Source organism: Parambassis ranga, chromosome 1 (genome assembly GCF_900634625.1).
Source record: "Parambassis ranga chromosome 1, fParRan2.1, whole genome shotgun sequence".
NCBI lineage: Eukaryota > Metazoa > Chordata > Actinopteri > Ambassidae > Parambassis > Parambassis ranga.
In genome coordinates, this window is record NC_041022.1 from 22193417 (window position 1) to 22218333 (window position 24917).

Consider the following 24917-nt stretch of genomic DNA (forward strand, 5'->3'; position numbering starts at 1 on the left):
ACCTTCACAGTGACAGCCCAGGTAGGTGCAACATGTACTCACACAACATACCAGAACAGGAGAGGCACTGTGACTGTTGTAATGAGTGTGAGTGTGTGTGACTGCAGGATAACTGGGGGCTGAGTGACACGGCATCTGTGGTGATCGATGTGGAGGACTTTGACAACTTGAACCCCTTTTTCAGCCACAGTCTGTACCATGCCTTTATTCCAGAAAATCAGGTGAGTCTTTGTGCTTTCATTTTGACATGACTGAATCTGAATGATAGTGAGTGAGTTTTAAATTTTGTGTTTTGTAAATCAGGCCGGAGTTTTCCGCACCATTCAGCCAGAAGCAATAAAGGCTCAGGATGGGGACACTGGGATCAAAATGACTTTAACTTACAGCATCACTAGTGGTAAATAATCATCTTCGAAAAAAACAGAAAACATGAACAATTTTCAAAATATATATACATAAATAGGCCTAAACCATGAAAAACCTGTTTGTATAGTGTCTCCAGAAAAGTATGAGAGAAACTTTGGCATTGACACCAGCAGTGGAGTTCTGTCTGTGGTGACCGCCATCGACAGAGACGAGATGGACAGCAGCCTGATCTCTGTTTATATCAAGGTATCTTAATGATTCAGGAAGACTTCGGCAAATGTATTTTACTGAATTTCAGTGTCTGTGATCATAGTTTACCACATAAATACTCTGTCCCTCTCTGCAGGCAGCTCAAACAGACGACAGCCTGAAGACGGCTGTGGCTGTGGTGTCCGTCACTGTTGAGGATGTGAATGATAACGTTCCAGAGTTTGATCAGGCCAGCTACTCTGTAACACTTCTGGAAAACTCTCCTGTTGACACTGTTGTGTTTAAAACTGTGGTCACTGACCTGGACCAGGTAGACCGAGCTTAAAACTGCATGATGTTTAGTGAGAGTGCTGTCAGTAAGCCCCTCTCTCTCCTGTTAAGGTTACATAATTTCAGCGTATGCCTTCCTATCTGTGTATCTGTTGTGCAGGGAGGATTTGTGGGAACTCTGCAGATTGTCCCGGAATCTGCTCCTTTCTCAATCAGCTCTGATGGGACAGTCAGAGTGAAAAACTCCACAGCTCTGGACAGAGAGGCCACTGAAAAGATCACATTTCAGGTAAATCAGAAAATGTTATATTATTGTTACCCAGCAGACCCGGTCTTTACAATATGTTCGTCAGCCTCGTATGTTTTTCTTGTACTCTTTTACCTTTACTTCCTTGTTTGAGAGTGACAGAGCAGGAGCCAGTGTTTACTGGACCTACACTGCAACATGTGCTGTTTTTTGTCTTTCCTTCTTGACTTAAAGATCGAAGCAAGGGAGAGAGATCCACCCAACAATGCTGCGACCGCACAAGTCAGTGTGACTCTTCTGGATGAGAACGACAATAATCCCACATTCACCAGCAGTGTGTACGAGGGGAAAGTGTTTGCAAATCAGACTGTGGGAATGTTGCTAGTCCAGGTAATTTGTGACTAGATTTTCAATAGATGTTTTCTTTAACATCATATATTACAATTTGTTTCAAATAATTTACTTTCTGTTTGTCAGCTACACAATTTAAAGGGAATGGGCCCTGTTTACGTTGTTATGACAGGCTTTCCATTTAAACTTGTGATCACTTCCAGCAGAAGCTTGTTCAGGATACGTTTTAAGGATCCTTTCTTTTAACCCTTTACTTCAGATTAGTTCAGATTCAGGACACACCCACCTGCCATATAAAACCTGGAGTTGTACAAGTTAACAGATCTAGTGTGTGATTGCTAAAGTCTGCCATTACATAACCATTGTATCCCGGGATACTGTGTTTGTGTTTTGGTATGTGATCTGATGGTCATTTGTATTATATAACTCAAAGGTGTTGGCAGAGGATCCTGATGATGGTGTCAATGGGCAGATCAAGTACACTATTGACTTCGGCAACAATGAAAGATACTTCTCAATGGATGAAAACACCGGAGAGATCTCACTGGCGGAGACCATCCCTCTACAGGAAAACAGGATTTTGGAGTTCCCTCTCTACATAACAGCCAGAGACGGTAGATTTGCTGTAATTCATGTGATTATTCATGTGATTATTTAGCCTGTTCATTCAGTCCCACAGTCAATAATGTTCCACTTTCGCAGAATATTTGTTGTCTCTGTAACATCAATTACTTCACATTTAGCCATATTTTATGGATGTTTTAGTTAATAGAAATATTAGAGTGGCTAGTATGCTTCACAAAATAATTTGTTGTGGTGGTTTCCAACAGTATCTAAAAACCTGTGCCTACTAACTTTAATAACTGTAATTTCCTTGTTGAAAATATTAATCTTGTGTTAAAACACCACAGATGTCTTAGTTTAAAGAAAGCCGCTCATTACAGCCAAAAGGTTCCTCACATAAAAAGATGAGGACCACAGATGTCGTCTGACACTATAAAACCTAGTTTTCATGAAGCACACTAAGACTGTTGGAAAGTTATCTAAATATCGGCACCAGAGTAAGCAGGCACTGACTGCAGCTGTTTCACACTGTGTCATTGTCTATCCTTCCTTTCCTCTAGGGGGCAGCATATCCCGGTCGTCTTCAGCACAGGTGAACATTCGTGCCCCAGGTTCCTCAAAACCTCAGTTTTTACAAAAGATTTACACAGGCACTGTAAAGGAGGAGCAAGACCCCGGTGTTACCATTCTTAGGGTAAGTTTCTCTCATGTAATATGAAGTTTTATGACCAAGCCTCAGTGGTGATTCTACAAATCAGCTGACATTGAACACAGTCTACTCAATCATGTTAACATTCAGTCACATTCTGAATTTTTAGGTCGACTTCCTCGCTATACCTGCTGAGAGCCCTGTGACTCTACGAGTTGAGACAGAATCTGACAACTTTGCAATCTCCTCCACTGGTGATTTAACCACAAAGAAACAGAGGTGGTTGGAGCAAGCTTGCTGATCAATGCAGGGAAAACCAAGGAGATGGTGGTGGACTTTCGCAGACGACACTCAGCCCCCCCCCTTACCGGTGAACATCCATGGAATGGACATTGAGCAGGTGGACTCTTACAAATACCTGGGTGTTCACCTCAACAACAAACTGGACTGGACTCACAACACAGACGCACTGTACAGGAAGGGCCAGAGCAGGCTCTACCTGCTGAGGAGACTGCGGTCTTTTGGAGTGAAAGGGGCACTCCTGAAGACCTTTTATGACTCTGTGGTGGCATCAGTCATCATGTATGGTGTGGTCTGCTGGAACAGCAGCATCACTGAGAGGGAGAGGAAGAAGCTGGACAGAGTCATCAGGAAGTCCAGCTCTGTCCTGGGCTGCTCTCTGGACTCAGTGCAGGAGGTGGGTGACAGGAGGGTCCTGGCAAAACTAACATCCATGCTGGACAATGAGTCCCACCCCCTGCAGGACACCCTGTCAGCCCTGCAGAGCAGCTTCAGTGGCAGACTGCTCCACCCTCGGTGTGTGAAGGAGAGATACAGAAGGTCTTTCCTTCCTGCTGCTGTCAGACTCTATAATAAACACTTCTGATAGGAGCAATACTTACACACCACAGTGTGCTTTTATTTTACTGTTATTTATTTAGTTGCACTATGTACAGTTTATATACCATTTCTACCTCCACTCACCTGTGCAATAACTGTTAAATATGTAAACTGTTTATAATGTATATATCTTTTATTGGTAGCCTATTTTATATTGTATATATCTTTTTCCTAACTTATCCCTTGCTGTCTGTATGCCGTTGCAAAAATGCAATTTCCCCATTGTGGGACTAATAAAGGTTTCTTAATCTTAATCTTAATCTTAATCTTAATCCCTATATGGTTGCAAACACCTCTGTTGTGGTGAAGGTGAAGGATGTGAACAACAACCCACCTGAGTTCAGTAAAGAAAGCTATGATGTGGCTGTCTCTGAGAACCTGGCAGGTGGTGCATCCATCCTGACCCTGGAGGTCACTGACAAGGATGAGGTGAGCTACATCAGCTGCTTCTTTCGTCACTGATGAAGGGCTGACGGTGAAACTGAGATATTTTTAAAACATTTCCTCTTCCTCTTCTGCATTCTCCAATGGTTACTTCATCTATACCAGTGATACCTTTGACATCAACAAACAGGGTGTTGTCTCACTGAAGACAGACGCCACTTTGGACAGAGAGACAAAGGACAATTACATACTACAGGTATGTTTTAACAGAATGATTCTACTTTCTGTTTTTGTACGTTCCATTTTTTTCCTGCTGATTTAGTGTTGTTTTCTGTGTTGTGGCAGTGGATCATGTCACTGACGGTCTGAGATCCACAGCTCAGCTCAACATCACCGTCCTGGACTACAATGACAACGCTCCACAGTTCCCCAGCATCCCTGACCCCCTGCAGATCCCTGAGGGCCGCTACTCGGAGGAAACTCCAAGAGAAGTCTTTGCCATTGTGCCCACTGACGCTGACCTCGGGCTCAATGGAGAAGTCACCATCTCCCTCAGCTCTCCACACCCGCTCTTCAAATTCAGAGAGGTGAGGAACATAAATGATTCATTTAACAATTTTGTCAATAGGCCTGATTGGAAAATTGATCCCAGACTGTCACAAATTGTCACTTTTGTCAACACAAATGCATGTCTGAATCGTCTAGGCCTTAGTGTACAGAATGTTGTTTTCATGTGTTGTATTGCAGGATGGGATGTTGCTCGCTGTTGGGGATTTGGATCGTGAGAGGAGGGACAGTTACGACCTGGTTGTTAGGGCTTCAGACAAAGGCACCCCACAGAGGCAGGTAAGAGATGCAGCTGGGAGGAGTGTAATGATGACTGGACTCTTCCAGACTATCACAATGTGTGTCTCATTACTGAAATTTACACAATCCAGAACACCACCACCATCAGAGTGAGCCTCATTGACGTCAACGATAACAGACCCGGGTTCAGCTCCAGCAGGTACGTCAGCAGCATCCTGCTGAAAGACGCAGAGAAAGGGAAGCTGCTGCTGACGATGTCCGCCACTGACCAAGACATCGGGAACAACTCGCTTATCACCTACAGGTCAGTTTGTGTCAACTCAGCAGCAGCTAAGATCCTTAACTTGACTCTAGCTCTGCAAATAATTAGCATTATGGTTTGATTACATAATGTCCTTGTTAACTGTATCTGTATTTTTTTTTGTAGTTTTTCTGAAGGAAATTCTCCATATTTGGCCTTAAACAGTGAGAGTGGGGAAGTGACTTTGACCTCTGACCTTTCTGACATAACAGAAGACACCACTCTGCAGCTGACTGCCATGGCCAAAGACCACACACGTCTGTGTTCAGCATCGCCCCGTACAAAACCCCCATCGTCTACGTCAAGGTGAACACATCCAGCTTTTATCACTTCCATGTATCAGGAAATATTGATACTATGTCGAGAATCTGTTGCATGATTATTGTCGCAGTTATCAAGGATAGGTGTGTACTTTGAACTACTGTGTGGTTAATGTGTCAGTGAGCTGCCGTGAGATATGCAACATCATTAAGAAGCTGGAGGGAACAGATCCGTCCTATCAGAGGGGAGCCTATCAGCACTGAAAACATTTGAAATGACAAAGTTATGCAGTTTTAATGATTTTAATTTGAATGTGTTGCCATTGGGTTGCTCCTTTTGCTGACAGTCTAAGCACATTTAATAAAAAAAAGAAAGCACATTATGTAACATTCATTTGTAGCCAAAGAAGAATGTTTCATTTGTTTTTCATTTTTTATTTTTTTACCATGGCCCCTCCAGGCTTCAGACCCGGATGTTGGAGAGGAGGGTCAGCTGGTCTACAGCCTGTCAGGAGGAAGTTCTCACTTTGACGTGGAGCTATCCTCAGGTCTGGTGTACGTGGTTTCAGCAGCAGGCCTGGCGGGACAGACAGCTGCAGTGGAGGTGAAAGCTACGGACCCCAGAGGACTGTCTGCTACAGCCAGGGTGGAGGTGGGAGACAAACCAAAATGAGACATGTGCATGCTAAATAACACTAAGACATTCAGGTTTCAGGTAGTTCTGCAAATGTATCCACTCAGGATGCAAAATCTACTGAGCAGTGAACAGATTAATATGGAACAATCTCTTCTCTGCCCCCAGGTGGCGGTTCAGGGAAGTGCAAGCAGCAGTAACCTGGTGATTATCTCACTTAATCGGCCTGCTAACACTGTGGAGAAAAAGGTTCCTGAGCTGGAGAAGTAAGACAATGATTACAATCATTTTCTGATTTATTTTACAAATGTATTTGTTATAATTTATGTTTGTATCCACTCAGGTCTTTGGGTAAAGCTCTGGGATGGACTGTGAACATCATCCAGGTGTCCAGTGCTAACGGAGGAACCCCCGAGTCCAGAATGCTGAGGGAGTCTGTCAGGACTTTGGTCAGCTTTGTTGCTGTGGATGGAGGGGAAGCTGTTTCCTCTGAGGAAGTCATAAAGTAAGAGTCTAGACGGTACTAATCATCTGTCCATCAATCGACCATTTCTTTGAAAGATATTTAAAGTTGTAACACATTTGATAAGTTAAGATTTTTTAATGCTTAAGTACCTAACCAGTTCCTTGAGTTGAATCAAACACCATCTGTCTGATCCACCAGGAGACTGCAGAGCCAGTCAGCTGCTGTGATGGCAGAGCTAACCCTGGTGTTTGGTGAGGGGATTCATTTTGACATTGAGACGAAGCCTGAGACGTCCTCCTCTGACCAGGCTGTGGTCATCACTCTGGGTGTCCTTTTGGGTCTGAGCATGCTGGGATTGATTATCACTGCCACACTGATCATCAGGTGAGACTGGGCATCTGATGGGGTGGTGGAAGCTAACCTTCTAACTGTGATACAGTAAGGGTCGATGATTTTGTAAATTTGCCCACTAACAAAGAAATGATGAGGCTATAATTTCAATAGTAGGTTTATTTGAACAGCGAGAGACAAACAAAAACAAAAAAAATGTATTTTAATCAATCACAGAGGTCAGACTCTGACATGTGTGCTCTGCACACATCTCAGGGGGGATTTTGTCCCATTCATCTTTGCAGATCCTCTCCAAGTCATTAATGTTTTGTGGGTGATGTTTGTCAACTCGAACCTTCAGCTCCCTCCACAGATTTTCTATTGGATTAAGGTCTGGGGACTAACTAGGCCACTCTAAAACCTTAATGTGCTTCTTCTTGATCAATCCTTTGTTGCCTTGGCTGTGTGTTTTGGATCATTGTCGTGCTGGAATACTCACTCACCGCCCAGGTTAATGCCCTGCCTGAGGAAAGGAGGTTCTCACTTGATGTTACATAAAAATATATAAAAAAAAATTATAGACTGATCAATTCTGTGTTATTGGGCAAACTTCAAATCACCTTTTCCCTAACTAATCATGTGTTTGTACCATCAGGTTCAAAAGGAAGGATATCCAGGACTCTGACCAGGAGAGCTTTGACATTGACCAAAATACTGAAAGCTACTTGTAAGTTGTATCAAAAGCTCCTCAGTCTGCATCAGATGTGTACATGAAACATATTTTAATGGGACTTCCTGTTCCTCTTTAGTAACTGGTCCCGGAAGACCTCTGAACCCTCTGAGCAGGTAAATCCCATTCACAGTGTTACAGTGAAATGTTTAAAGTGAAATCCAGCTGATCGGTGATTTGTGTCCCAGGGACAGACAAGGCTGCACGAGAAGACAGCAAAGGACTTGCAGCCGAGGACGGACAGAGAGAAAGCTCAGGAGGACAGAGACACAAAGGAGACAGTGAAGACAGATGGCAACAATGTGAGAGTTAAAGAGGATGGTGACAGGGAGGGTAATGAAACCACGTCCGTTTTCTGACCTGAACAGAGCAGCTTTCTGTTTGAAGTCTGCAGAACAGAAAAAATACACATTTAAATATAATCCTGTGATAAAAGATGTTTTTCAGGAACAGCACCACAGACTGTTCTTGTCGTTTGTCAACATTCTTCAAGCAGATGGAAACAACCACCACCTACAAAAACCTCATGTGTTGTTGCTCCTCAAATTATTTATTCTTCTAAAAGTGAAATTTAATAAATTCTTCTTGAGTGATGGTTTTGGGTTAACAATAATAATAATAATGAGTTCACGTGCTGCTTGTCATAAATGTGTAACAGCAGCCACAATACAAACTTAACTGGGGTGTGTATTTATTACCTAAAAGCAGGTTCACGTACCTCAGTACTGTGTACATATGCAGCAGCACTGTTATGAAAAAGCCATTTTTAAATGAACATGTTTGAGCTCTGTCACATGACGCCGTCTGGTGTCACATCAGTGTTGTTTTTTTTTGTTCTCTAATGTTTTAAAGTTGTAAATTTTCAACTGTTCCTCTTGTTGAGTCCTGTTGGCTTCATGGTAGTGACCTGTGGATCTATTGTATAAAATAAACAAACAAGCTGAAAAATAATACGAGCCTGTTTGAGAGACACCTGGTTATTCCCATTTCTTCTTCCCCACGTCCCAGATGCTTTAGTTAAGACACTCAGGTGGACAAAGAAGTTCAGCAAGGTGTGATTTAATTTTTCCTCACATCAGATAAGCTGTGAAGTTGATGTCAATGAGCCGAGGCATAAAATTGCCACACGTTTACCATTCAGAATATTAGCATGTAGGAAAATCAAATCACTCTAAGCTGCTTCTACTGAGTGACACTGTACTGAGACTCTCAGCAGGCTTAGTAGAAAACACAACTGAACCAATATGGACACCGGTGGTGAGATCTGGACTTGTTTTGTTCTTGTATCCATTTGTGTCTGTTTCGGTACTGGAAGTCCAATAGGTGAGTAAAAAATGGACCCATGTGGAACAGATTTTATTTCAAACCATAAACTGGGAGGAACAGGGCTGTTAGAGTTCAGCTACAATTAAGGATGGTTTACAGAAATCCAGAAATCGTTTTGAAAAATGTCAGTAGAGACACATCATTTAATGATTTTACCCAAAATAGATATTATGGTTAGATCTGTGCTTAGACACACATTGTGTGACACACATTGTGTGATGCCCTGTGTGATGCCGCCCGGTCTGCCCGTGTCTAAAACCGGCACTGTGTGACAAATGAACGAGAGTGTACTGCTTCCCACACAGCATATAGCGAAGCAGGATATAGTCCATTAGTGATGGGCTGTTTTAAGAAAGGAGGTTCTTATGGTTCAGCTCAATAAAAAGAGCAGACTCTTTTGGCTCCCATTTGGTTCCTTATGTTTTTGTTGTTCAATGTGACAAAGTTACTTTTTTAAGTTTGATCACTTTTGCATTTTGTCAGTGCTCTCAGCCCTAGAAGTAGCATGAGGTGGTGTCTACAACCCACACAAGTTACTCAGGTAGTGCAGCTCATCCAGGATGGCACATCAATGAGAGCTGAGGCCCGACGTCCACAAATGTAGCTCTTAGCGTAAGTTCAATCAGGAAGGCTCTGTTTCCCATCATTCACCATTTATCCCTATCCACTTCCTAATCTCTCTCCTTCTATCCCTCACTCCGCTGCTCCCTCTCTCTTCCGCTCTCTTAGTCAGGTGCTTAATAGAAAGCACCTCCCTCACCAATCAGCTGTCACTTTCCGTCCCTCTCCTGACCAATCATAGTTTAGCACGAAATTTAAAAGTCTCCATCTCCTCTCCAGCTGTCTTCTGATCGAACCCGGCAACCCTCCTCCACCCCAAGCACCACCAGGTCCACGCCAGTTCAGGCCTCCTATCTCCTGCCCTCCAGCTCTCCACCACCACCAGGTCTAGACCCCGTGGGGATCTTCTGATCCAGCGGCCTCTCCTCTTGTGTTTTTCCCCCTTTTCGGATGTGGTCTTCACAACGAGGTCTAGGACGCCAATGCACATTTAAACTTTGTACTTAATAAATATTTCTCATTCAGTTCGCTGAGTCTCTCATGATTGAAGTGGGGCTTGTTCTTATATGGTTCCACATCCAGACCTCCATGGGTTAACAATTTTGATGATATTGATCATTTTTATGTTATTTTGTTCTCAATGTATTCCAATATGTAATGAATGAAGATTTTCAACTGGAATATTTCATTCATTGAGATCTAGGAGGTGCTCCCTTCCATATTTTTTGAGCAGTGTATTAAGTTCACCAAGCATCTTAACACTTAGATTAAACAATTATATCCAGATGGAAAAAAAAGATTAGTTTTGGATTTAATTTTTAAGTGTGTATCTAACAAGATTTGTTTGAATATTCAATATATCAGAGTATCAGCTGCTGAATGTACTCACACCGTTTAAGGGAAAATGAAACCTGGCTCTCATCTTTGGTACAGTCCACCATGAGTGAAACCTTGAACGCGTTACAACCTGCCATAAAACGAGATTGCTGGGAAGGAGGGTGAGGTAAATCACACACACTTCTTAATACCTGTGACTCAGGTGATCAGATCACTGTTGGTTTTCAGGCTTAGTAGAAAACACAACTGAACCAATATGGACACCGGTGGTGAGATCTGGACTTGTTTTGTTCTTGTATCCATTTGTGTCTGTTTTGTTACTGGAAGTCCAATAGGTGAGTAAAAAATGGACCCATGTGGAACAGATTTTATTTCAAACCATAAACTGGGAGGAACAGGGCTGTTAGATTTCAGCTACAGTTAAGGATTGTTTACAGAAATCCAGAAATCGTTTTGAAAATTGTCAGTAGACACATACAGGCACGTTTCTGTGTTCAAATCTGTTCTTGTAAATCATTTAATGATTTTACCCAAAATAGATATTATGGTTAGATCTGTGCTTAGAAACACATTGTGTATCAGTCACACATTGTTCCAGCTTTGACCAAACTGTTTTTGAACATAACTCTCTAACAACAGAAGTGATTTATGCCTTATTTTAACTGGTAATCAAAACCCATATCACACCCCTAAGATTCAGCCTTTCAAAGTCCACTGCCTGCACTTTTATTCCACTTTATTGTTTTAACCTTCAAATGAAAATATATGATGTGCCGCCGCTTTGGCAGCTGCTGATAAGCCAACACAATAATGCAGTTGTATATCATAATATAGTCTTAATAGAGTCATCTGAGTATATTTTGTTTTAGTTCCTGGTCTCTCAGTTAATGCAACACACCAAATGAAGACACTTATATTTAATATTGTGCAAACTTGACAAATAAATATTATCACAATTAAGAAATAATCCAGCATATAATGTAGCAATGTGCCTATCACAGAGAAGATCAGTCTGATGGCTTGAACTTTGGAAATGTTTCCGTCACTTTGTTGAGTCTGCCTGATGGTTCCCTTCTGGCTGAGCACCACTCTTCTGCTGTTGGACCAAATTCAACCATGCAACATTCAATTCCATTTTATTTGCATAGTGCTTTTTACAGCGAGACTACAGAAACACAGGGCCTTATCCCAGGCAAGCTATCAAAGGATTACTTTTAGTCATCCTACTCTAATGTTTCTTCTGTATTGTGTCTGTTTCTTAAGGTACTTCAACCATAAATTGTGCTGGGGTGAGCGATTCTCTGCATGTGGGTGCAGTTGATGAAGGATACACAGGTAACGTCCCTTTAAACGTCTAATGATGAGTCATACCATTCCTATGTCCATCACCTGTGAGGTTTATTCTGTCCTCTTGACCCATGGTGCTACAGGGGATGTAGAGCTGGTGAGTGGTATTGAAGCAGGCAGCATAGTGAAGCTGGTACCATACCTCTTTCCTGTCCACCTTGAATACCTGGAGCTGAGCTTCACACCCGGGGACACCAGCGCAACTGTTCACACCAAGAAGCCACTGGATGCAGACACGCTGGCGTCTGTGAGTTGCTGCAGATCTGTCTCACAGATGTTATATATTATGTATAATATCATTATGTTTATATTATTTTATGTGCAGCAGTTTGTCTGATTATACAAATAACACACTATGATCCTGTTTTTTTAGAGTGACAGTACCTTGCATTATTCTATCATGTGTGATGGTGATATTAAGGTGGGTACATTTTCCAAAGCTTCACTTAGTAAGCAGTAAAACTAGAAACAGAAATAAATGAAATGGTGTGTTTACTTTTACAGTACAACAATCCTCGGACACTCAAAATCAACGATCTCAATGACAACAGTCCGATATTTGAAAAGACCCACTATGCCATCACTGTCTCTGAGGTGAATCTTTTAAATAGGGATGATACACAACATTGCTTTCAGAGGAACAGGGATGAGACTAAATTTAGTGTGAGTGTTTCATTTAGTCTTGTCTTCTTTCAGTCTCAAAGTGTGGACACAGAGGTTCTTCGAGTGAAAGCTGTGGATGCAGACAGCACTGCAGCAAACAACAGAGTGACATATTCCATGGTAATAACATGTGCCGTGTGTTAAAAAGCTGCAACAAATGTTACCGTTTAAAAGGCTGAAAAAGGTCAATCAGGGTTTTTAGTGTTATGATGAATAATAATATTCTGTGTGAGTAGAACAGGCAGAACAGGTCTCATAGTCCTACTCTAAGGCCTATGCTGCTGGGGGACAGAAACATGATCCACTGAGCAGTTCCCCCACCTCCTCAACACCACCACCGTCTTGTGAAAGGTGCTATATAAATAAATAACATTGAAGTGAATTGATTTTGATGGACACGTTCTTTTGTTAGGAACCACCTTCAGAGGCCTTTGTTTTGATCAACTCAGGGGCTTTTATTTTGAAAAGACGTTTGAACTACAATCAAGTCAAAAAGTACAACTTCACAGTGACAGCCCAGGTAGGTGCAACATGTACAACATACCAGAACAGGAGAGGCACTGTGACTGTTGTAATGAGTGTGAGTGTGTGTGACTGCAGGATAACTGGGGGCTGAGTGACACGGCATCTGTGGTGATCGATGTGGAGGACTTTGACAACTTGAACCCTTTTTTCAGCCACAGTCTGTACCATGCCTTTATTCCAGAAAATCAGGTGAGTCTTTGTGCTTTCATTTTGACATGACTGAATCTGAATGATAGTGAGTGAGTTTTAAATTTTGTGTTTTGTAAATCAGGCCGGACTTTTCCGCACCATTCAGCCAGAAGCAATAAAGGCTCAGGATGGGGACACTGGGATCAACATGACTTTAACTTACAGCATCACTAGTGGTAAATAATCATCTTCGAGAAGAAAATATGAACAATTTGTAAAATATATATACATATATAGGCCTAAACCATGAAAAACCTGTTTGTATAGTGTCTCCAGAAAAGTATGAGAGAAACTTTGGCATTGACACCAGCAGTGGAGTTCTGTCTGTGGTGACCGCCATCGACAGAGAGGAGATGGACAGCAGCCTGATCTCTGTTTATATCAAGGTATCTTAATGATTCAGGAAGACTTCGGCAAATGTATTTTACTGAATTTCAGTGTCTGTGATCATAGTTTACCACATAAATACTCTGTCCCTCTCTGCAGGCAGCTCAAGCAGACGACAGCCTGAAGACGGCTGTGGCTGTGGTGTCCGTCACTGTTGAGGATGTGGATGATAACGTTCCAGAGTTTGATCAGGCCAGCTACTCTGTAACACTTCTGGAAAACTCTCCTGTTGACACTGTTGTGTTTAAAACTGTGGTCACTGACCTGGACCAGGTAGACCGAGCTTAAAACTGCATGATGTTTAGTGAGAGTGCTGTCAGTAAGCCCCTCTCTCTCCTGTTAAGGTTACATAATTTCAGCGTATGCCTTCCTATCTGTGTATCTGTTGTGCAGGGAGGATTTGTGGGAACTCTGCAGATTGTCCCGGAATCTGCTCCTTTCTCAATCAGCTCTGATGGGACAGTCAGAGTGAAAAACTCCACAGCTCTGGACAGAGAGGCCACTGAAAAGATCACATTTCAGGTAAATCAGAAAATGTTATATTATTGTTACCCAGCAGACCCGGTCTTTACAATATGTTCGTCAGCCTCGTATGTTTTTCTTGTACTCTTTTACCTTTACTTCCTTGTTTGAGAGTGACAGAGCAGGAGCCAGTGTTTACTGGACCTACACTGCAACATGTGCTGTTTTTTGTCTTTCCTTCTTGACTCAAAGATCGAAGCAAGGGAGAGAGATCCACCCAACAATGCTGTGACCGCACAAGTCAGTGTGACTCTTCTGGATGAGAACGACAATAATCCCACATTCACCAGCAGTGTGTACGAGGGGAAAGTGTTTGCAAATCAGACTGTGGGAATGTTGCTAGTCCAGGTAATTTGTGGCTAGATTTTTAATAGATGTTTTCTTTAACATCATATATTACAATTTGTTTCAAATAATTTACTTTCTGTTTGTCAGCTACACAATTTAAAGGGAATGGGCACTGTTTACGTTGTTATGACAGGCTTTCCATTTAAACTTGTGATCACTTCCAGCAGAAGCTTGTTCAGGATACGTTTTAAGGATCCTTTCTTTTAACCCTTCACTTCAGATTAGTTCAGATTCAGGACACACCCACCTGCCATATAAAACCTGGAGTTGTACAAGTTAACAGATCTAGTGTGTGATTGCTAAAGTCTGCCATTACATAACCATTGTATCCCGGGATACTGTGTTTGTGTTTTGGTATGTGATCTGATGGTCATTTGTATTATATAACTCAAAGGTGTTGGCAGAGGATCCTGATGATGGTGTCAATGGGCAGATCAAGTACACTATTGACTTCGGCAACAATGAGAGATACTTCTCAATGGATGAAAACACCGGAGAGATCTCACTGGCGGAGACCATCCCTCTACAGGAAAACAGGATTTTGGAGTTCCCTCTCTACATAACAGCCAGAGACGGTAGATTTGCTGTAATTCATGTGATTATTCATGTGATTATTTAGCCTGTTCGTTCAGTCCCACAGTCAATAATGTTCCACTTTCGCAGAATATTTGTTGGCTCTGTAACATCAAACACTTCACATTTCGCCATATTTTATGGATGTTTTAGTTCATAGAAATATTAGAGTGGCTAGTATGCTTCACAAAACAATTTGTCGTGGTGGTTTCCAACAGTATCAAAAAACCTGCGCCTACTAACTTTAATAACTGTAATTTCCTTGTTAAAAATGTTAATCTTGTTGGAGTGTTAAAACACCACAGATGTCTTAGTTTAAAGAAAGCCGCTCATTACAGCCAAAAGGTTCCTCACATAAAAAGATGAGGACCACAGATGTCGTCTGACACTATAAAAACTAGTTTTCTTGAAGCACACTAAGACTGTTAGAAAGTTATCTAAATATCGGGACCAGAGTAAGCAGGCAGTGACTGCAGCTGTATCACACTCATTCATTGTCTATCCTTCCTTTCCTCTAGGGGGCAGCATATCCCGGTCGTCTTCAGCACAGGTGAACATTCGTGCCCCAGGTTCCTCAAAACCTCAGTTTTTACAAAAGATTTACACAGGCACTGTAAAGGAGGAGCAAGATCCCGGAGTTACCATTCTTAGGGTAAGTTTCTCTCAATAATAATATGAAGTTTTATGACCAAGCCTCAGTGGTGATTCTACAAATCAGCTGACATTAAACACTGTCTGCTCAATCATGTTAACATTCAGTCACATTCTGAATTTTTAGGTCGACTTCCTCGCTATACCTGCTGAGAGCCCTGTGACTCTACGAGTTGAGACAGAATCTGACAACTTTGCAATCTCCTCCACTGGTGATTTAACCACAAAACAGAAGCTGGACTACGACGAGGCCCCACACCACTACTCTGTGGAAATCACCATCTCAGATGGTGTCAACACTGACAGAGCAGTTGTGGAGGTTGAAGTCACTGACGTCAACGATAACAGCCCTGTTTTTGCACCAAGTTCTGTCACAAAGTCTGTCCCTGAGGATGCAGAGCCAGGAACCAATGTGACGGTAGTTCCAGCTACAGACAAAGACAGTGGCTTCAACAAGGAGATCAGATACTCACTGAGAGGAGGAGAGGGAAAGTTCTCCATTGATCCTGTGTCTGGGATCGTCAGTGTGGCTGGAGCACTAGACAGGGAGACTGAGGCACAGTATAATCTACAGGTAGTGGCTGAGGACCAGGGTTGTCCAGCCAGGTCTGCCACAGCCACCCTGCTGGTCCATGTGTCTGACATCAATGACAATGCTCCAAAGTTCACTGAGGCTGGGTATCAGATTGAAGTCTTAGAAACAGAGGTGGTTGGAGCAAGCTTGCTCACTCTATTAGCTGTGGATCCTGATGAAGGTGCAAATGGGAGAGTGAGGTACAGCATCTTCCATCAAAGCCCCTCATCAGACCCAGCTACTTTTCAGTTGGAGGCTTCCAGTGGGATCCTGCAGCTGGCCCAGCTTTTGGACTACAGCGAGGTGAAGGAGTACACTCTGAAGGTTCAGGCCTTTGATGGTGGGGATCCCTATATGGTTGCAAACACCTCTGTTGTGGTGAAGGTGAAGGATGTGAACAACAACCCACCTGAGTTCAGTAAAGAAAGCTATGATGTGGCTGTCTCTGAGAACCTGGCAGGTGGTGCATCCATCCTGACCCTGGAGGTCACTGACAAGGATGAGGTGAGCTACATCAGCTGCTTCTTTCGTCACTGATGAAGGGCTGACGGTGAAACTGAGATATTTTTAAAACATTTCCTCTTCCTCAGGGTGGATTCTCCAATGGTTACTTCATCTATACCAGTGATACCTTTGACATCAACAAACAGGGTGTTGTCTCACTGAAGACAGACGCCACTTTGGACAGAGAGACAAAGGACAATTACATACTACAGGTACGTTTGAACAGAATGATTCTACTTTCTGTTTTTGTATGTTCCATTTGTTCTTGCTGATTTAGTGTTGTTTTCTGTTTGTGTGTGTTCAGGTTGTGGCAGTGGATCATGTCACTGATGGTCTGAGATCCACATCTCAGCTCAACATCACCGTCCTGGACTACAATGACAACGCTCCACAGTTCCCCAGCATCCCTGACCCCCTGCAGATCCCAGAGGGCCACTACTCGGAGGAAACTCCAAGAGAAGTCTTTGCCATTGTGCCCACTGACGCTGACCTCGGGCTCAATGGAGAAGTCACCGTCTCCCTCAGCTCTCCACACCCGCTCTTCAAATTCAGAGAGGTGAGGAAAATAAATGATTCATTTAACAATTTTGTCAATAGGCCTGATTGGAAAATTGATCCCAGACTGTCACAAATTGTCATTTTTGTCAACACAAATGCATGTCTGAATCTTCTAGGCCTTAGTGTACAGAATGTTGTATTCATGTGTTGTATTGCAGGATGGGATGTTGCTCGCTGTTGGGGATTTGGATCGTGAGAGGAGGGACAGTTACGACCTGGTTGTTAGGGCTTCAGACAAAGGCACCCCACAGAGGCAGGTAAGAGATGCAGCTGGGAGGAGTGTAATGATGACTGGACTCTTCCAGACTATCACAATGTGTGTCTCATTACTGAAATTTACACAATCCAGAACACCACCACCATCAGAGTGAGCCTCATTGACGTCAACGACAACAGACCTGAGTTCAGCTCCAGCAGGTACGTCAGCAGCATCCTGCTGAAAGACGCAGAGAAAGGGAAGCTGCTGCTGACGATGTCCGCCACTGACCAAGACATCGGGAACAACTCGCTCATCACCTACAGGTCAGTTTGTGTCAACTCAGCAGCAGCTAAGATCCTTAACTTGACTCTAGCTCTGCAAATAATTAGCATTATGGTTTAATTATATAATGTCCTTGTTAACTGTATCTGTATTTTTTTTGTAGTTTTTCTGAAGGAAGTTCTCCATATTTGGCCTTAAACAGTGAGAGTGGGGAAGTGACTTTGACCTCTGACCTTTCTGACATAACAGAAGACACCACTCTGCAGCTGACTGCCATGGCCAAAGACCACGGCCAGCCTCCTCTCAACTCCACAGGTCAGTGTGGTGGCATCTGGTGTCACCTTTTAAAGGGAAAACTATCAGTGTTAGCATGTTTTTATGTTTTCATGCAGCTGCTGTGGTGGTGAATCTGAGGGTTGTCAGTCTGGTGGAGAATGTGGCCTTCCAGAGCTCCTCTTACAACTTCAGCCTGCCTGAGAACCAGCCGGTGGGGGTGCTTGTGGGGAGGGTCTTTGCCTCTGCAGGAAGCAACATTTACAAAGTCACCTATGCACTGAAAACACACGCTGACCTGTTCTCTGTCGATGCCAATGGAGCTATCACGACCACAGCACAGCTGGACAGAGAAAAGCAGGAGTGGTACATCCTGGAGGTGGAGGCTGTGGACACACGGAGCCCCCCGACATCAGCAACAGCAGTGGTACGTCCTGTAAAATGCAGCTGTTTTAACAATGACATTCTCTGCCTGAAAATGCATGCTAAGCTCAAATGTATATGATTAGCATGAGCTAATGGGTGGGGTCATTTGGCCACAGCAGGGTGGATGAACCTCCAGTCTGCATGTGGTATGAATAGGCTGATGTATTGTGACTGTTTTTTCTGTCTCAGGTCAGAGTTCAGGTGCAGGACGTGAACGAGCCTCCGCAGTTTCCCCCTGAGGTTTACAAAGCCTCTGTGTTCAGCATCGCCCCGTACAAAACCCCCATCATCTACGTCAAGGTGAACACATCCAGCTTCTATCACTTCCATGTATCAGGAAATATTGATACTATGTCGAGAATCTATTATATGATTATTGTCGCAGCTATCAAGGATAGGTGTGTACTTTGAACTGCTGTGTGGTTAATGTGTCAGTGAGCTGCTGTGAGATATGCAACATCATAAAGAAGCTGGAGGGAACAGATCCGTCCTATCAGAGGGGAGGCTATCCTAACTTTTCCAGCACTTTCCATGACATCAGCACCGAAAACACTTGAAATGACAAAGTTATGCAGTTTTAATGATTTTAATTTGAATGTGTTGCCATTGGGTTGCTCCTTTTGCTGACATTTAATAAAAAAGAAAGCACATTATGTAACATTCATCTGTAGCCAAAGAAGAATGTTTCATTTGTTTTCATTTTTTATTTTTTTACCATGGCCCCTCCAGGCTTCAGACCCGGATGTTGGAGAGGAGGGTCAGCTGGTCTACAGCCTGTCAGGAGGCAGTTCTCACTTTGACGTGGAGCTATCCTCAGGTCTGGTGTACGTGGTTTCAGCGGCAGGCCTGGCGGGACAGACAGCTGCAGTGGAGGTGAAAGCTACGGACCCCAGAGGACTGTCTGCTACAGCCAGGGTGGAGGTGGGAGGCAAACCAAAATGAGACATGTGCATGCTAAATAACACTAAGACATTCAGGTGTCAGGTAGTTCTGCAAATGTATCCACTCATGATGTAAAATCTACTGAGCAGTGAACAGATTAATATGGAACAAACTCTTCTCTGCCCCCAGGTGGCGGTTCAGGGAAGTGCAAGCAGCAGTAACCTGGTGATTATCTCACTTAATCGGCCTGCTAACACTGTGGAGAAAAAGGTTCCTGAGCTGGAGAAGTAAGAGAATAATTACAATCATTTTCTGATTTATTTTACAAATGTATTTGCTATAATTTATGTTTGTATCCACTCAGGTCTTTGGGTAAAGCTCTGGGATGGACTGTGAACATCATCCAGGTGTCCAGCGCTAACGGAGGAACCCCCGAGTCCAGAATGCTGAGGGAGTCTGTCAGGACTTTGGTCAGCTTTGTTGCTGTGGATGGAGGGGAAGTTGTTTCCTCTGAGGTAGTCATAAAGTAAGAGTCCAGACGGTACTAATCATCTGTCCATCAATCGACCATTTCTTTGAAAGATATTTAAAGCTGTAACACATTTGATAAATTAAGATTTTGTAACACTTAAGTACCTAACCAGTTCCTTGAGTTGAATCACCGTCTGTCTGATCCACCAGGAGACTGCAGAGCCAGTCAGCTGCTGTGATGGCAGAGCTAACCCTGGTGTTTGGGGAGGGGATTCATTTTGACATTGAGACGAAGCCTGAAACGTCCTCCCCTAACCAGGCTGTGGCCATCGCTCTGGGTGTCCTGCTGGGATTGAGTATCACTGTCATATTGATCATGAGGTGAGACTGGGCATCTGATGGGGTGGTGGAAGCTAACCTTCTAACTGTGATACAGTAAGGGTCGATGATTTTGTAAATTTGCCCACTAACAAAGAAATGATGAGTCTATAATTTCAATAGTAGGTTTATTTGAACAGCGAGAGACAAACAAAAACAAAAAAAAATGTATTTTAATCAATCACAGAGGTCAGACTCTGACATGTGTGCTCTGCACACATCTCAGGGGGGATTTTGTCCCATTCATCTTTGCAGATCCTCTCCAAGTCATTAATGTTTTGTGGGTGATGTTTGTCAACTCGAACCTTCAGCTCCCTCCACAGATTTTCTATTGGATTAAGGTCTGGGGACTAACTAGGCCACTCCAAAACCTTAATATGCTTCTTCTTGATCAATCCTTTGTTGCCTTGGCTGTGTGTTTTGGATCATTGTTGTGCTGGAATACCCACCCACCGCCCAGGTTAATGCCCTGCCTGAGGGAAGGAGGTTCTCACTTGATGGTCAATGTCAGCTTTATTTATATAGCACATTTATAAGGGCGTCACCCACCAAAGTGCTTAACATTAAAATACGTAAAATAAACTCAAACTGATAAATACATAAAAGAAATAAACTGCAGTAAAATACAATAAAAACAAAGATACAATCATAAAACATAAAATCCCCAAGAGCTGCCAATACTCAGGCAAAGGCCAAGGTGAATAAGTAAGTCTTAAGTAGAGATTTAAAAGTGGTGAGGCCATTTTCCGGCCGCACAACTAGAGGTAGAGCGTTCCACAGAGTGGGAGCCACGACTGAGAAGGCCCGGTCACCTCTAGTTTTTAAAAGAGATCGGGGGACCTCCAGAGCCATTTCGTTAGCAGACCTAAGAGCTCTGGAGGGCCGATGCAATACCAAGAGGTCTGATAAATAGTCCGGGGCCAGCCCATGCAAGCACTTAAAAACAAATAAAAGAATCTTAAAATCAATTCTATGCTTCACCGGTAGCCAGTGAAGTGAGGAAAGCACTGGCGTGATGTGCTTGCGCTTTTTTGTCCCGGTGAGAAGGCGAGCCGCTGCGTTTTGGACCAGCTGCAGACGGTGAAGCTCTGACTGTCCAATACCAATATATAGGGAGTTACAGTAGTCTAAGCGAGAGGTTATAAAAGCGTGGATGACTTTCTCTAAGTCACTCTGACTAAGGTATGGCTTTACCTTAGCAATAAGCCTTAGTTGAAAGAAGCTGGACTTGACCACTGAGCTCACCTGCTTGTCCAATTTAAAAGCACCATCTACAATCACCCCGAGATTCCTTGCATGAGTTTGTATGTTTGGCGCCAGTGGGCCAAGGGAGCTGGCAAGGACCTGGACTAGGTCGGGGCGACCAAACAAGACAACCTCAGTTTTGTTTTCGTTTAATTTTAGAAAGTTTAGGTCCATCCATTTCTTAATATCACTCATGCAGTTTAGCAGTGATTGGAGGGAATCTTTGGCAGAAACTCTAAGCGGCAAATACTCCTGCACGTCGTCAGCAAAACAATGGAAGGGGATGCTGTGCTTCCTGAATATGGACCCCAGGGGTAGCATGTACAGAGAGAACAACAGCGGGCCCAGAACCGACCCCTGGGGCACCCCGCAGGTCAGAGGGGCCACTGAAGAGGAAAACTGCCCCATCTGAACCGAGAAGGATCTGTCTGTCAGATAGGATTCAAACCACTTTAGGGCAGTGCCCTTTATGCCGACATAGTGCTCTAAGCGAGCCAAGAGAATCCTATGGTCTACCGTGTCAAAGGCCGCTGTCAGGTCCAGGAGAATTAAAATGGCACAGTTGCCAAAGTCAAGGGTTAGCAAGAGATCATTAAAAACTTTTAAAAGAGCAGTTTCAGTGCTGTGGAGAGGCCTAAAACCAGATTGAAACGGTTCACAGACATTGGCTGTTTTTAAAAACTCTTGGATTTGAGTAAGAACAACTTTCTCTAAAACCTTTGAGATAAACGGGAGCTTGGAAATTGGTCTAAAATTGGTTAAAACCGAGGGGTCTAGGCCTTTCTTTTTTAAAAGAGGCTGCACCGTGGCATGTTTAAAAGAGGATGGAACAGATCCAGAGCTCAGACACAGATTTATAAATTGTAAGCTAAAAGTGTCAACTGTGCAGAAGACCTCTTTAAAAAGACGGGATGGAATGCTGTCAGATTGTTAAAAATTTACGGCCTGCCACTTGCCAATCTCAGTGAGGTGAGATAGTGAGACAGGCTCAAATTTGTCAAAGACAGCGGAGCTGGGAGAAAGAGCTGAGGGGTCCTGGGCAGACTGTGACAGCGGGTGTCTAATTGCTAAAATCTATCAATAAAAAATTCCTTAAAAGCCTCGCACAGAGTAGGAGACGGCTCAATACTGACAGCATCACATGGATTCACCAGAGAATCAAACACATTAAAAAGAACCTGAGGCTTATGAGCATTTGCAGACACAAGTGCGGAGAAATATTCTGTCTTTACAGCTTTAACAGCCTGCTGGTATGATGTGAGACAGTTTAGGAGGAGATCTCACGAAATTTTAAGCTTGTCCTTTTTCCATCTCCTCTCTGTCTACATGCGCGTCTGAGCGCACGAGTGGACTCGTTGAGCCACGGCTGTTTCTGCGGCCTTACAGGCTTGAGAGTCATGGGCGCGACTGAATCCAAAATCTCGGAGCAAAGTGAATCAAACATCATTACACAATCGTCCACACTGTGGCTGCTAAGATCAAGGGAATATAAAAAGGAGTTTTTAAAAGCAGCGGTAAACAGCTGGGGAGTTGAGGGGTTAAAAACACGGCGAACGGGAGCGGTGCTCATGGTGGCGGGTGCAGAATAACACAGGTAGATGGTCAGATAAGAGGGAGTGTCCGATGTCAGTTATCTGTACATCCAGCCCATATGACAACACAAGATCCAGAGTGTGGCTTTTCTCATGTGTCGGCTCCAAAACGGACTGCGTGAGATTAAAAGAGTCAATGGTACTCAGAAAGTCTCTGACCAGAGGTCTGCTCTCACAGCAGACATGCACATTAAAATCACCAACGATCAGAAAGTGATCATATTTAAGAGTGACACCCGACACAAAGTCCGCAAAGTCCTGAACAAAGTCTTTGTTAACTTTTGGTGGCCGATAGACCACCGCACAGAGACAGTCACGGGGAGCTTTACCTCGAAGAGTTGCAGCTCAAAGCTGGAGTAGCTGACAGCCAGAGATTGTTGGCAGTGGAATGAGGATTTAAATATTAAAGCCAGTCCTCCTCCTTTGCCAGTGGTACGTGGGGAGTTCAAATAATTACATCCAGTGGGGAGCAGCTCCGAGAAAGGTACCAGTTCTCCTTCACGTAGCCAAGTTTCCGTCAGGGACATAAAATCCAGTTTACGCGAGGTAAAGAAGTCGTTCAGGAGAAAAGTTTTGTTGGTGACGGACCTCACATTCAGCAGCGCCAGATTTAAATTAAGAGTGTCAGTCGAGGGCGAAGCAAGCTTCTGTGAGCGGAGATTCTGATGATCCACACCACGTCTACCTGTCCGTGGCCGCCGGCTGGCAGGAGGCAGCAGCAGCTGAGCGGGGTCCACCACACAGCCGACGCCGTGGTAGCTGTCGACCTCCGGGAACACCGGTCGGATCCATCGGGCCCTGATCGCCAGTGAGTGTAAAGCAGGATCATCCAGCAAAAGCAGATCACGACCAGGCACGCGAGCAGATCTCAGGAGAGCCTCGATCCTCACCCGGACGCCACCGCGTCTCCCCCGTCTCCTTCGGCGTTTCTTGCGGGTGAGATACACAGGAGGGCGCCTCAGGAAGGCCGGTATTTCCTCAAGGAACGGAGGAGAGCTAGTCACCGGGTCAGTTTTAAGCTGATTGCAGAAGCATCCGATCTCAAGCAGAGTTTGCCGATCGTATGTGAGAAGCGAGAACACCTCTTGACAGCACAGGTAAAGCAGCATCCACATGAAAAACACAGAGCACAGCGACAGACGGCCATAACCCCATCCACCCTCCCTGTGAAGCAGTGCAGTACACCCCATGCATAATGTTTCCTCCTCCATGTTTAATAGTGGGGATGGTGTTCTTGGAGTCATAAGCAGCATTCCTCCTCCAAACAAGTTGAATTGAGTTGATGCCAAAGAGCTGGATTTTGGTCTCATCTGACCACAACACTTTCAGACAGTCCTCCTCTGAATCATTCAGATGTTCAGTGGCAAACTTCAGTACATGTGCTTTCTTGAGCAGAGCATGTTCCCAACTGTTTTCTTGGTGACTGTGGTCCCAGCTGCATTGAGATCATTGACAGGTTCCTCCCCAGTATTTATTCTCATTATCACTGAAACTCCAGGAGGTGAGATCTTGCATGGAGCTGCAGACTGAGGGAGATCTGCAGTTATTTTATGTTTCTTCCATTTGTGAATATTATATATGCACCAGCTGTTGTCACCTTCCCACCCAGCTGCTTGGTGATGGTCTTTAGTCCATTCCAGCCTTGTGTAGCTGCACAGTCCTGTCCCTGACAACCTTGGAAAGCTCTTTGGTCTTGGCCAATGGTGAAGAGTTTGGAATCTGGATTGATTGACAGTTTCTGTGGACAGGAGTCTTTTATACAGGTAAGGAGCTGAGAGGGCTCCCAGTGTCAGCTCCTTACCTGTATAAAATACACCTGGGAATCTGGCTGATTGATGGAGGATCAACTTACTTCATTCATGAAAATGTGAATTGATGTAAAACTTTTTAAAAATATATTAAAAAAAATATAGACTGATCAATTCTGTGTTATTGGGCAAACGTCAAATCACTTTTTCCCCCCTAACTGTAATCATGTGTTTGTGCCGTCAGGTTGAGTAGGAGTGACAGCAAGGAAGCCCTCACAGACTTTTGTGGATGCTGTGCTTGAAGTCTGCAGAACAACAACAGAAAAAATACACATTTAAAAATAATCCTGTGATAAAAGATGTTTTTCAGGAACAGCACCACAGACT

The 24917-nt window shown here is 43.7% G+C and overlaps 2 protein-coding genes across 2 annotated transcripts; both read left to right on the forward strand.

Moving 5' to 3' along the window:
• The first annotated feature begins 8 nt into the window (after nt 1–8).
• Nucleotides 9–7828, forward strand: LOC114428687 (protocadherin-1-like). Its single transcript, XM_028397358.1, has 21 exons — nt 9–21; nt 108–221; nt 304–397; nt 494–612; nt 713–886; nt 1007–1240; nt 1328–1483; nt 1878–2058; nt 2569–2702; nt 3867–4011; nt 4287–4528; nt 4689–4787; nt 4880–5052; nt 5176–5306; nt 5777–5961; nt 6112–6209; nt 6287–6448; nt 6608–6793; nt 7395–7466; nt 7549–7585; nt 7658–7828. Exons 3-21 carry the CDS (start codon nt 370–372, stop codon nt 7826–7828), a joined length of 2727 nt encoding a protein of 908 aa, XP_028253159.1. The 5' UTR covers nt 9–21; nt 108–221; nt 304–369.
• A 2564-nt stretch (nt 7829–10392) lies between these two features.
• Nucleotides 10393–24908, forward strand: LOC114438621 (protocadherin Fat 4-like). The gene is made up of 28 exons (XM_028410115.1): nt 10393–10528; nt 11457–11528; nt 11624–11787; nt 11914–11961; nt 12045–12134; nt 12237–12323; nt 12616–12723; nt 12804–12917; nt 13000–13093; nt 13185–13303; nt 13404–13577; nt 13698–13826; nt 14019–14174; nt 14569–14749; nt 15266–15399; nt 15526–16476; nt 16563–16688; nt 16781–17032; nt 17193–17291; nt 17384–17556; nt 17679–17830; nt 17908–18215; nt 18404–18514; nt 18944–19135; nt 19286–19383; nt 19461–19622; nt 19778–19948; nt 24775–24908. Exons 1-28 carry the CDS (start codon nt 10450–10452, stop codon nt 24830–24832), a joined length of 4602 nt encoding a protein of 1533 aa, XP_028265916.1. The 5' UTR covers nt 10393–10449; the 3' UTR covers nt 24833–24908.
• The last annotated feature ends 9 nt before the right edge of the window (nt 24909–24917 follow it).